General features: G+C 45.3%; 1 protein-coding gene across 2 annotated transcripts in view; it reads left to right on the forward strand.

Annotated features, from left to right (window-relative positions):
* The window catches only part of LOC144174971 (cell adhesion molecule Dscam1-like), a 706,974-nt gene that overhangs the window by 678,326 nt on the left and 16,612 nt on the right, over window positions 1–12,036 (forward strand). For both annotated transcript variants that reach the window (XM_077703963.1, XM_077703962.1), the window contains exon 24: window positions 10,519–10,597. In XM_077703963.1, the coding sequence (XP_077560089.1) occupies window positions 10,519–10,597 (79 nt within the window). The remainder of the gene's footprint in view (window positions 1–10,518; window positions 10,598–12,036) is intronic.

Below are 12,036 nucleotides of genomic sequence, written 5' to 3' on the forward strand. Positions count from 1 at the left end.
CCTTAGTCACGGTGAAAGTAACCTGAAAAAATGGAAAATAAATCACTGAGGAGTAGTCTTGCCTTTCCGCCATAATTTTTTTACGTTAACAGAAAATATATATCTCTTAAGCCATGACCGCATTCTCGAGCCATATAAAAGATGAGGTTTTGGCGGCTTGTGGACACCGGATCAAAACGGGAAAGTTTCCGTTTTGCAACGACAGTTGCAAATCTACGTGGAGACGTTGGTTTTCATTGAAAAACCATTCCAACACGTATGAATGTTTTTTAATGCCAGTAGGCTTTGTTGTCTGTTTATTTGATAGATTTGGCCCTTTCAGGGTATTAATTTAATAAGGCGGAAACCAAAAGCTTAAGTGCATCTTTCTGAGGGATGTTATCCGGTATTGAAAATAGCCTCGAAGTTAAAGGGTAAATAAAAAATTGGCGCAGCTTGCACAAGTGGTGCAAAGTTGAAGAAACCGCGGAGCTGGGGGTTCGACCTATCTTCTTTCCCCCTGGGATTCACCGTCACTGCGAGGGACCGACCGTACACTCTTAGGCAAAAAGGACTAAAATAGGGACTAAAATACAGCCGTTAGTCTTCGCGGGTGACCGTTCATCTTCAAGGGGAGTATCTGCGGCAGGGTACGTGACGTGTGCATAAATGCGGACTAACTGTTCGTCCCCGCCGATATATAAGGAGTAACGGGAAGACGAAACGCATGCAGTTAGTCTCTTTGCTGCGTCGTTAATCCCCTAATGGCGTCGTCGTTGCCCTTTCGCGCATATGTCTGAGAACAGTTTTATATTTCCAAAACACAAGCCATTGCAGTCACTGGGTGAATATAAGAAAATCGCCTAGGGTTAGTAGAGCGGCGGGTACTGGCAAGGAGCGGCGAAGCGCGATTGCCATACGCTCCTCGGCGAGGTTATGTTGACACGCTGTGTTGCATACGCTTCGTGCGAGGTAATAACGGACAATGAAAGCTTTCAAGCGCCTTAACAGTAACGCAAAAATTAGTGACAATAGCAAAAGTGGATTCCTGAGCGTAATGAATATGTATATGTTTAACAGACGAGAAAAAACGCATGTTGCTGATGACAACTGCAAAACAAAAATGCTCGCTACAGGTAAGCGTCTCGAAGTTATCTTTTACACTCGGTACATAATTGCCTTGGGCACCAAAGCTATGACAATGCTGCAACTTCTGTAAAACCCGCTTGCATTTCACAGTCGCAATCGTCTAGCGACGCGAATTTGAAGAATTCAGGCTAAGCAACACCGAATTCGCTTTCGCCGATGCAGGAAAATATGGCATGTTTCCTTATTCTGACACTTACACAGACGACACCTTTCACATACGTTACATAGAGCTCTCAACATATGTATCGAACACTAAGAAAGCACTTAGCTTGCGCTAATTTGTGCGGAAACAAATGAGTCGTCCGATCGCCGAGCTACCTATCTCAACTAGGCGACGACGAGTTGATTGTTATTTACGTGAAAAACTATGGTTGTGAGACTCTACTTCGAATCGAACTGAGCAATAATCCCTAAACCTAGCAAAGCGCTAAGCGCTAAGCGCAAGGCGCAAAACGCGGTCACGTTCGCTTGCACAGATACAAATTCGAGCACCAGTTGCAATGGATCTGTTGCGTTATGCACAGAACTACACGCTGTACACTTGAATATTATCTACCCCAGCTTCCACCCGGCGTCGTGGACTAGTGGATAGCGCGTCGGGTTCTTGGCGTATATTTCCGGGCGTCGGTGGTTCGATCCCTGGTGGCGGAGTTTTTTTTTCTTTTTTCTGCCTTTACGCAGTTCGTCCTTGGGGAGTATCGGAATGGACCATCCGGGTGGGGGCCTAACCGTTCGTCCCCTCGGAGTTAGTCCCCAAAGGGACTAATGATTGTGGCAGAGGCCGTTAGTCCCCGAAAGGACGAACTTTTAGTCCTTTTTGCCTAAGAGTGTAACGGCCTTGCAAAATCTGGCTAAACCTGGTCTCACTCCTCAAAATTTAGCCTAGCTTAGAAAAAAAAACACCGCGAAACCTCACAAAACTTACCGAAGCCTAGCAAAACTTATGAAAACAGGGAGAAGGTACGTCGACCACCAGCTCCACTGTTTCTCCAGCCTTGCTCCACTAGTGCAAGCTGAACCAATTTTTTCTTAGTATTTTTCCCCGTGACGCCACTGGACCAAGCTCAACTCCGCCATTAAAACACATTTTAGTAGGGTTTGGACTTGAACCCGGTTGTCCAGGGAAGGCGCCGAGTGGCATACCGCAGCGCTACCTACGCAGGTTGGCAGAAGTGGAGTAAAAGTTTGAATAGTGCGTGGCGCGTGACACGGGAACGTGACGGCACGTGAGTAGAACGGGGGACACCCGAGCCGAGCAGAGCTCTGATTCTGGTTAAGCCGTGGCGTGTGTTGCCAGCCTGATTGTTGAATTAATTCTCCCCAAAAAACTAATAAACGAATGTGGCGAAGCAACGCATACACCATATAGGAGTAAAGAAGCGTGTCGAAGTATTTTCAGCCGAAAGGAGAACAAATGATGGTGAATAAAGAGACGCACATATAATTGAGCAGCGAAGAAGGCTTCGATTGGTACCACCAGGCTGTCTTTGAGCTATATCTTAAACGAAGTTCACTTTACGCGTGAGCTTATATACCCCAACCTTGCGGATTCGCGTCGCGGATGGGGGAAGGGTGTGTGGATGTGTGCGGAATCGCTCGAGGGCGCCGCTAGGGGGTACGATTGAGGCCAGCACTAGGGTGTAATGCGCCGTAGCAATCGGTATCATGTGAAAGAACCCAATAACGTCATCGCGTTGCACACACAACGGCGAGGCTTAAACGTCCTCAAAAGTTTAGGGGACAGCATATTTCCGCTTGCCGATAATTTGCACATATTGCTGTTTACTTTTGATTTTATTGTGACCATGCTGTTACACTTGTGCTCTACCGTTATGCTTTTTCGCTTTTTTTGTGCGTTTACTATGTACGATTTCTGGCATGCCTAACAATAGGCAGATGTTAAAGATGAATAAATGAAATAAATCAACAAATAACAAGCGGAGGATATATGTATATCGCTGCGCTATGTAACCGTAGCACAAAGGTCGATAAATTCCATGGCGTCGTCAGCTAATGGTGAATGATTTTAAGGAAATGCTTCTTGGCATGTGCCTTCCTCATTCGTTGGAGTTTTACGTCAGTGTAGCCTAGTTATTCTCTCGAACTCGTCAGCGAAGTCCTAAGACAAAATACCAAGTGACAGCGTCTATGCGAAGAAGCTCCTGCAGGACGTCCGACTGCCTAACAACCTCCTCAAACAGGAGGGAAAATAAAAGATCGGGGAAATAAAGCGAGACCTCTTCACAGGGACGAGAGCCAGTGGCAATCCAGTGCGGATCGGTGGAACCTAATCGAGCCCTGCTTAATTACGTTCAGAGCAGCCGCAGGCCAGGAAGTGGGGAACGACCGGCTGATGTGGACGGACGATGTAAGGCGCGCCAAGAGTGGCCCTCGGGCTCCATTTTATTGCGAGCGCACGCCGGCTCGTCATCATCGATTCTTGCGGACTCGTCCTCACCGTGGAAGAGGACGGAGTAGTTTTCCGGACTAATGAATCGGCACAGGTATTTCATTAGGCGAGGACAGAGGCAGGCCTTAAGGTCTCTCTCTCTCCTCCTCTCTCTCTACTTCTCTCTCTCTCTCTCTCTGTCTCGTTCTCTCTCTCCTGTCCAATGAAGCTATCACTCTGAGAAGCGTGAAAGACTGCGCCTCGACGACCTGTCCTCGCATCTGTGAAAGAAATCGACGCGTACACGCAAAAGAAGCTGCATGAAGCCCTCAACCTAGCCGCTCAAAAACGAATGTTTTTTTTTGTCTGCCCAAAATAGAACGAATATTCGTCAGAAGAAGTGGATATAGAGATCGTCTAACTCGAAGTCACGATGAAAAGGGCGCGATCTTCTGTACTACCGAAATGTGGGAAAGCGTTTGATCAAAGGTGCGACAAATATCAATATTTTTAGGCCTTTCGCGTGATGCACGTGGATATTTGGTGGCTTTTGTATCAGTCTCGTATAGAATGTTTGTTAGTGAAACTCTAGGAGTGAACACCATGCAGCATCAGACGTCACTGAATTCTTTATGTACTGCAATTATTTGGATAGAGCCATGGTTGTTCATCGCCATTTGCAACTTCGAGCTCCGTTGAATAACCAATCCATGGCCGATTTCAAAAATGTTTAGTACTGATGATGTCTTTTAGTCGAAAAATGCCTCTGGAACGCAACCTTCGAGGATATGGGCTGCATGGGTTAATGATGGCGTATTGTACGAATGTTAGATTTATTTGGTGACGCTGAGTTCGACACATCGGGCATGTAAATTCACCGGCACGCACGCATACGTAAATTACGTGAGATATCCATTATAGGGACCTCAACGAGACATTCAGCCAGGTGTTTTATGCACGGTGTTCACCTCGAAACGGCACAGGCTTAGAATAGGACCATGCGGGCTCGGCGTGGTAAGTCACGGGGCAGCGCATCTGCAGCGTGGCCGGAAATTTTGCTTGACGGGGAGGAGGGGGGTGGGCTGAGATTGCACCTCGACCTCCTACATATAATTTTTCTAGGGACTAAAAATATGTATAATAGATACATAACTATTCACTCGTGCTATACATAACTATTAACTGAAACTATTGACTAAAACTATTGCCTATTACCTGAAAATACATAACAATTAACTGCAAAGACCAAGGAATATAAAATATTTCATTAAAAAATTATTCGCATGTTCCGAGAATTGTGGCAGAATCGCTATCACTACTTGCAATTTTCGGTTTTGTGTACGTACAAAAAAAAAATAACCCTCAAATTATACGCAAATGTAAAACAAATACAAACATATCTGTTCAACAAACATGGAAGTAAACAACTAATTAATCTAAAACTAGCAAAACATGGGACAGATATTATAAGCGTGAAAAGTAGGAAGCAAACAAATTGCGGGCGGATGTTTCATTTTAATGTCACGTTTTCGCCCAAGAATCTTTTTTTTTTCAATTATCGCACACATGCGACGTTTGGGGAGAAATCGTTACGCCGCTGCCTTTTGTGCCAATATATTGCGTAGGAGCAGCTTGTCAACCGCCGCGTACTGCGGATAATTGCACCAAAATTAGTCCCACAAAATATAAGTCAAAATGTACAGTTGTGGTGAAAAAAGAACATTATATTTTGTTCAGGGCAACAAAAGTGTCACTGGCAACAAAGTGTACATTTATACAGAAAGCGCGTTCTACATGGTGCGTATTTGCCTGCGAATTCGCTGCTGCGGCGCTGCTCGTGCGGCTAAATGACCTATTCGTGTAGCTGTGCCAATAGATCGTTTTGCCGCTTGAACAGCCCCGCAGCAGCACCTTCGCAGGTAAATTCGCTATATGTAGAGGAGGGGAAGACGAAGTTTGAAGTCGTTAGCACACTGGTATTCGGCGGCGGCCCTGGTTGCATGGAATTACTGAAGCATCCAGGCCTGCGGTTGCGTCGCGTATCTCCCTGAGTTTGTTGTGAGCAGTGAGTCTCCGTCGCGTCGCGGAGCGCGACCTCGCAGAATACCCCGTGGATGAAGGCCTTGCGTAGAAATCACGCATGCTAGGAAGGAATCAGGCCACCAAGAGAGAGTAAGTGGGCTTTCCGGAATGGATTCCTGGGGCTCTGGACAAAATCCTAGTACGTTTTTTGGCGCAGGAGGTTGCCTGGGTCGCCTTGCATGACAGCATGACAAAATGTCGGGGGGAGGAGAAGGGGGCTGAAGCTTTATAAGCCGCCTTCCACCCCTCGCTGCGCCCCCGCAGCGCATTCCTTGGGGAGGGAAGAAAAGCCCCCACCGTTGTTAATCCATGTCACGCGCTACTTTGCAAATAAAGCCGTGGTAGTGGTGGAGACTGTACCTCAAGCTGAGTTGCCGAACCACTCGTTCAACGTGCTGTTCCCCTAAAATGTGTTCCCATCGTTAATCTACGCCGCAGAAAAAAAGCGAGACTCTCCGTCAAGCCGAGCCGGAGGCTAGGGGGATGAGCAGAGCATTTTCAGAATATTACACAGGGCATGTTCACGCAAATTTTGTGATTATTGCAATGAGGATGTCGAGAGCATTATCATGTGATAGGCGGCCGCATCTGTCTGCGCCAGTGTATATATCTCTATTATGTGGTAAGATGGAAAGCTGAATACAAAAACTTGAGTCGGTGAACAATTATTTGGCAGACACACTGAACACCGCTGACGTGCCGGAGTGGGATAGTGGAGGAATGACGTCAAAGCACCACCGTGCTCCTCCACTTCGCAGTTCCCGCCGCTGAGGTCACGTGACTTTTGGTACCATTCGTTTTCGAGCCGACGACGAGGACTTTTACTGTACGCGTTTGATAAGACATATAAGGCTTTAGGCGTAAAAGAAAGTTGCCTCGTCATGGTCACAATAGTGAATTGAGTAAAAGATTCTACCACCGACCTTAATGTTTCTCCAAGACAAACTATCTTTCCGATCCGAGCAAACATTTAACTTCTTCGGTTGCACCATTCCTCGAAAACTAATGAAAAGCTTACGCAAAGCCAAACACGGGCTCTCCAGGGAGGGATCATATCTTCGCCCACAATGTTTGGTCACTTTGTTTGCGTTTGCCTAGGCCCTGGGCTTGAATTGCGAGCAAACAACCGGCGATATTCCTTCTGTGTCCGGGTAACCCGAAATAATGAAACGAGCATTGCGAAACCATACATTTCTACGGCGTGATAACCGTGCAACGAAGCGTTCCACGACACAATCTAATTATCTCGCTGTGTAGCGTACACGGCCAGAAAGTGCAGTCTTGTGTTTTGTGGTGAGCATTGCGATAGGCCAAGTGACTTTCCCCAAATCCTCTTCCAAGGCGGTGATATATTGTGTTCTGCAGTAATATATTATTGTGGTGAAAGGGGTTTATTTCTGGAACAGGACGTGCAATGGTGCGCGGGAAATATAGGGCTGGCCGTCGGAAGATGACGCATATCCCAGAGTGGTTCTCACTCTACTAGACAATTCCAGGGATTGGCTGCCCATCCGAGAAGAAGCATGTCCACGCGGTGTAAACTGGTCAACTGTTGTAACCATGTTTAGACAAGAAAAAAAAAACTCCTGTTGTTTTGGTAGTATGGCTAGGGAAAAATGTTTCCCGTTTGTGCTTGAAGCATGTTAGATCACGCGAACTTTGCACTATGCGTACTTTTTTTATCTCCGAAGTTTGCGTATGATGTCGATCCTGGTAATTCAGGATCACCCGTAATAGTGCACGCTGTCCCACAGAGAATTTCGTCACAGTGGCGAGAGAATAAATTCTGACGTTGTCTCTTGTTTTGTTTTAGTGAAACTTTTATGGAACTTCTAAAATGGGGTTCGTTGAACTGCAGTGTACTGCCATCTAGCGTCACTATATACTGTTACACAGCGGTCACTAATTTCAGCGTAATGTATTTGATAATAGCAACTGGCTTTAAACCCTTCTTAATTATGTCAAAACCTTTAGTACATGAAATTGGGACGGTTTGTAATTAGTAATTACACGTGACAAAATTTTTATTGTTGAAAATAAACATTTGTCTGTAAAATTTGAGTTTGCTGACCGGCCCAATGTAGCATAGTGTCGCCAACTTTGATGGGACTATAGAACTATCTACAGTGAAAACGCTTAGCAACACCTCGATGTCAAAATTTGAGGTAGGATCACGCGTACAAGGGATCTCTCTTTTATACTATGCGGACAAATGCCGTGCAAATGCAAACCGCCGTGCTAATGCGAGAATTCGTTCCTATGGAAAGAATAGGGAACAAGGTTCTAGAACCGAATCCCGTGGAAATCATCGGCCACTTTCATTGCCATACTATCACCTGCGAAAAGGAGCTGAAAATAACAGGAATAGGTTAAGGATTTCATCACATCAGCTTTGTTTCCCCCTATAATTTAAATTTATTAGTGAGAAGACTTACACAAAAAAACCCTCTAATCTAGTGTGTGACTTAAGAGACACACGATCTGTTCAGAAAAAAGGGGCAGAGGCTATGGCAAGGGGCAGTAGGCAGGGAGCTGTACCATCACACCCCTTCAGGCATGTTTCCTTAGCGATATAAGCATCCTCTTCGGCTGGCTGCCACTCGTTGCTATCCGATACTTTCTCTAGCTCATTCCAAGTTTCATCATCATCATCATCATCAGCCTGTCTACGCCCACTGCAGGGCAAAGGCCTCTCCCATATACATCCAATTATCCCAGTCTTGTGCTAACTACTACCAATTTATCCCCGCAAACTTAATCTCCTCGACCCACCTAACTTTCGGCCGCCCCTTGCCACGGTTGCTATCTCTAGGGTTCCACTCTTTTACCCTTAATGGCCAACGATTACCTTGCCTTCGCATTACATGCCTTACCCACGCACATTTCTTCTTAATTTCTACTAATATGTCTTTAACACGCGTTTGTTCCCTGACCCACTCCGCTCTCTTCTTGTCCAGTAACGTTACACCTATCATCTCCCGTTCCATCGCTCGCTGAGTTGCCCTCAATTTCAATCGAACCATTTGAGTGAGCCTCGAAGTTTCTGCCCCGTAGGTGACTACCGGTAAGCTGCAGCTGTTATACACTTTCCTCCTCAGGGACAATGGTAGGCTGCCGTTCATTATCTGAAAATGCCTGCCGAATTCCGAAAGGGAATGCACTTTACGCCAATGTTATTCTTCTAATGATCTCTGCCTCATGGTTGGGATCCGGGGTCACAACATGGCCTAAGTAGATATATTCTTTTACCACTTCCACTACTTCGCCCCTATCCCAAACTGTTCTGCTGTCCCGAGGTTATTGATCATTAGTTTAGGTTTCTGCATATTAATTTTCAGGCCCACGGTTCTACTCGGTTCGTCTAGTGCGGAAAGCATGCTTTGCAATTCGTCCCCCGAGTTACTTAGCAAGGCAACATCATCAGCAAATCTGAGGTTACTGAGGTATTCTCCATTAGCCCTTACGCGCGCCTGCTCCCAATCCAATGTTTTGAATGCCTCTTGTAAACATGCTGGGAATAACATTGGAGAGATCGTGTCTCCTTGTCTGACGCCCTTCCTTATAGGTATTTTACTTCTCTCGTTATGGAGGATGATGGTAGCTGGGGACCCACTGTAAATATCCTCTAGTACTCTTACGTAATGCCCGTCTAGACCCTGATTCCGCAATGCCTGAATGACTGCTAGGGTTTTGACCGAGTCAAATGTTTTCTCATAATCTATGAATGTTATATATAGGGGTTGAGTATAGTCCACGCATTTCTCTATGACCTGATTGATCGTGGGAATATGGTATATATTGTTGAATAGCATTTACGAAACCCGGCTTGTTCATTACGTTGACTTGAATCTAAGGTGGCAGATATTCTGTTAGCGATTACCTCGGTAAGTACCTTGTAGACGGCGCACAGTGGGATGGTCGGCCTATAATTTTTTAAGCCCTTCATGTCACCTTTCTTATGGATTAGGAAGATGTGCGCGTTGTTCTTCCAGAATTCCGGTACACTTGCGGTCGTCAGGCATTGCGTATACAGGTTTTCAAGTTTTTCTAGTACAGTTTTCCCGCCATCCTTCATTGTGATGGGCAATTGTACTAGAAGAACTGGCTACCTGTAACATATACTGGCACACGTATGCGTATACTGGCAAACCTCCCATGACTGTGCCAAGTTTCTTAACTCCATCTAAAGGACACCGACGAGAGAGAACAAACCATCAAGTTAACTTGCGACGGACGTCCTTTGTGACGAATCACTTCATCACAACTGTTCTTTGTTACGGACGGGAAAAAAACGTTGGATAAAGGGTAAGACAGTACAGGAGAAGCAGGGAGGTTAACCAAAGAATAGTCCGGTTGGCTATTCTACACATGGGAAGTGGGAAACGAGGTATTCAAAGAGAAAGATCGGGTATATAAAAATGGGGAGGACAGATTGAGGAGCGAGAAAAGAAAGAACTAAGTTAAGTACAAACACAAAACCGTGAGCCAAAATAAGGCCTAAAACAAAACAGTAAGCTGTCCATATGGACGAATAAAGACTGTGCACGCTCGTAATGTCCCTACAATCGTCCAGACAGTTCTGTAGCCCTTAAAAAAAACGACGTAGCGCTTTTGTGGTCTTTTGGGACTGCGATGGGAAACGCCTGTGACTAGCGGCGTATGACGGAACACCACGTCCCGAAACGCCACGTGACAATTTCGCAGTATCCTTCTCCAAATGGCAGTGTCATAAGGCATAGAAGTAACCAGTAGGTGCGGATAAGGCAGCTGTGATGGCCCGAAATGTGCAAACATAGCGTATGAATCTGTCAGGCGTTCGTATTCACAGATCTTTACCTTTACTTGCCCTGTGGGGAGTGATTGGCATGTTTGTCATGAGCGGTGCCTCGCCCCTTTCTCTGCCTACCCGATTAATGCAGTTTCCAGCTCAGATGTCACGAGAGTTTGACGGCGCTGACTCGCACTACACGTCCATCTTCAGGACGAATCCAAATGGGGGTAAGTCTTCCTTTCTACTGATATTTTTTTTTCTTTTTCGGTTCGCGGTTTTTCCGTCTTTTGTACAGTCATGTACAAATGAAACGCTATCACGAAACTATCAGCCAGAAGACACAAATAGCGCGATTTCTTTCCACGCAAGTCAAAGTAACGCGTGGCTCAATTACAGTAACAAAGATGGGAAGTGCAGCTTTCGAAATATACCAATTGCGCGCCATTAGTGGACCTCCGTGAACAGTATACTTCGATTGTGCGTGTTCTCGTTCGTATTTTTGTGTTGCCATTTCATTTGTCCGTCACTGTACAATATGTGTTATGTGGGCATGTCAGCGGAATACGTTTGATGCGCTCACAGGGAAAAATTCAGTTGCTTATTCAACACTCTACGTTATATTATAACGCATACATTCAGAAAAATAAATACTGAATTTAATTTTATTTAAGTTTAGAGGGTTAGTTAGAGGGTTGAGCGGAAATATTGCAACACGTTTTTGGCAAACATCAACATAGACACAGGTGATGACTATTATTCTGAGCAAAAGCGTTGAGAACTGGGCCAGTTGGGAAATACTAATACTGATGTAACAGCACGGACTCAAGTCATTCGCGGTGTTCTGTCAGTATGACTCTTATCAGACCTCAGTCGTTCTTGCTTCGGGCTTCTGATGCAGCGCCTCCGCACAAAAAAATACATGCGCTTACTCAAAGGAAAATAAAACCAACTTGTTTTTCCTAGTCAGGACAAGATATATAAAAATTATAACACATCTTTAATGAACTCGCTGTGCATCTCTATGTGCAAAAATACTAGCTGTGGAATCAGGTTCACCTTTTCCCGCCAGATACAAAGATTAACTTTGGAACAATAGTAAGTGTATTTGCGATAAAACTAAACGCAAAAAATATCCCACTTCAACCACGTTCACGAGCCGCTTGATTAATAGCGTGCCTTTGTGATCACTTGTAACACTACCGATAAACGCTTTCAATCTTTTCTGCAGGCCCGAGGGTAATTCGAAGGCTATATTTATCCCCTGCACAGAACACGACGGCGTGGCTTGCTTGGGTGCCAACAGCCACAATACGGCTTGAGTGACGTCACTTAAGCCCACTAACAATGCCGAGGTTGAGAAAAAAAAGCAAAGTCATATGAGCGGGTTTGTGTGTTATGCGGTGGGCGTAGAGCAGTAATATTTGGCTTGAAGGTTTTCAAGGCACCTAATATAACTTCTCGACGCGATTGTTAAGTACTGTTGGAAGGCTTTTGATTTCTAAGGCAATTAAAAAAAACGTCTTGCCGGGCCCGTTTAATTTACTCCAACGGGCAATAAATGTTAAGGCTGATTGACCAAAACCAATCCTGAATTGGTTACCAGTGTTTACCGTTACTGTAAAAGATGTGCTCGAAACTATGAGGGGTGCGTCAGCGGTTTACGATT

Source organism: Haemaphysalis longicornis, unplaced genomic scaffold, assembly GCF_048455015.1.
Source record: "Haemaphysalis longicornis isolate Haplotype H1 unplaced genomic scaffold, Haemaphysalis longicornis Haplotype H1 scaffold_3, whole genome shotgun sequence".
NCBI classification, from domain to species: Eukaryota; Metazoa; Arthropoda; class Arachnida; order Ixodida; family Ixodidae; genus Haemaphysalis; species Haemaphysalis longicornis.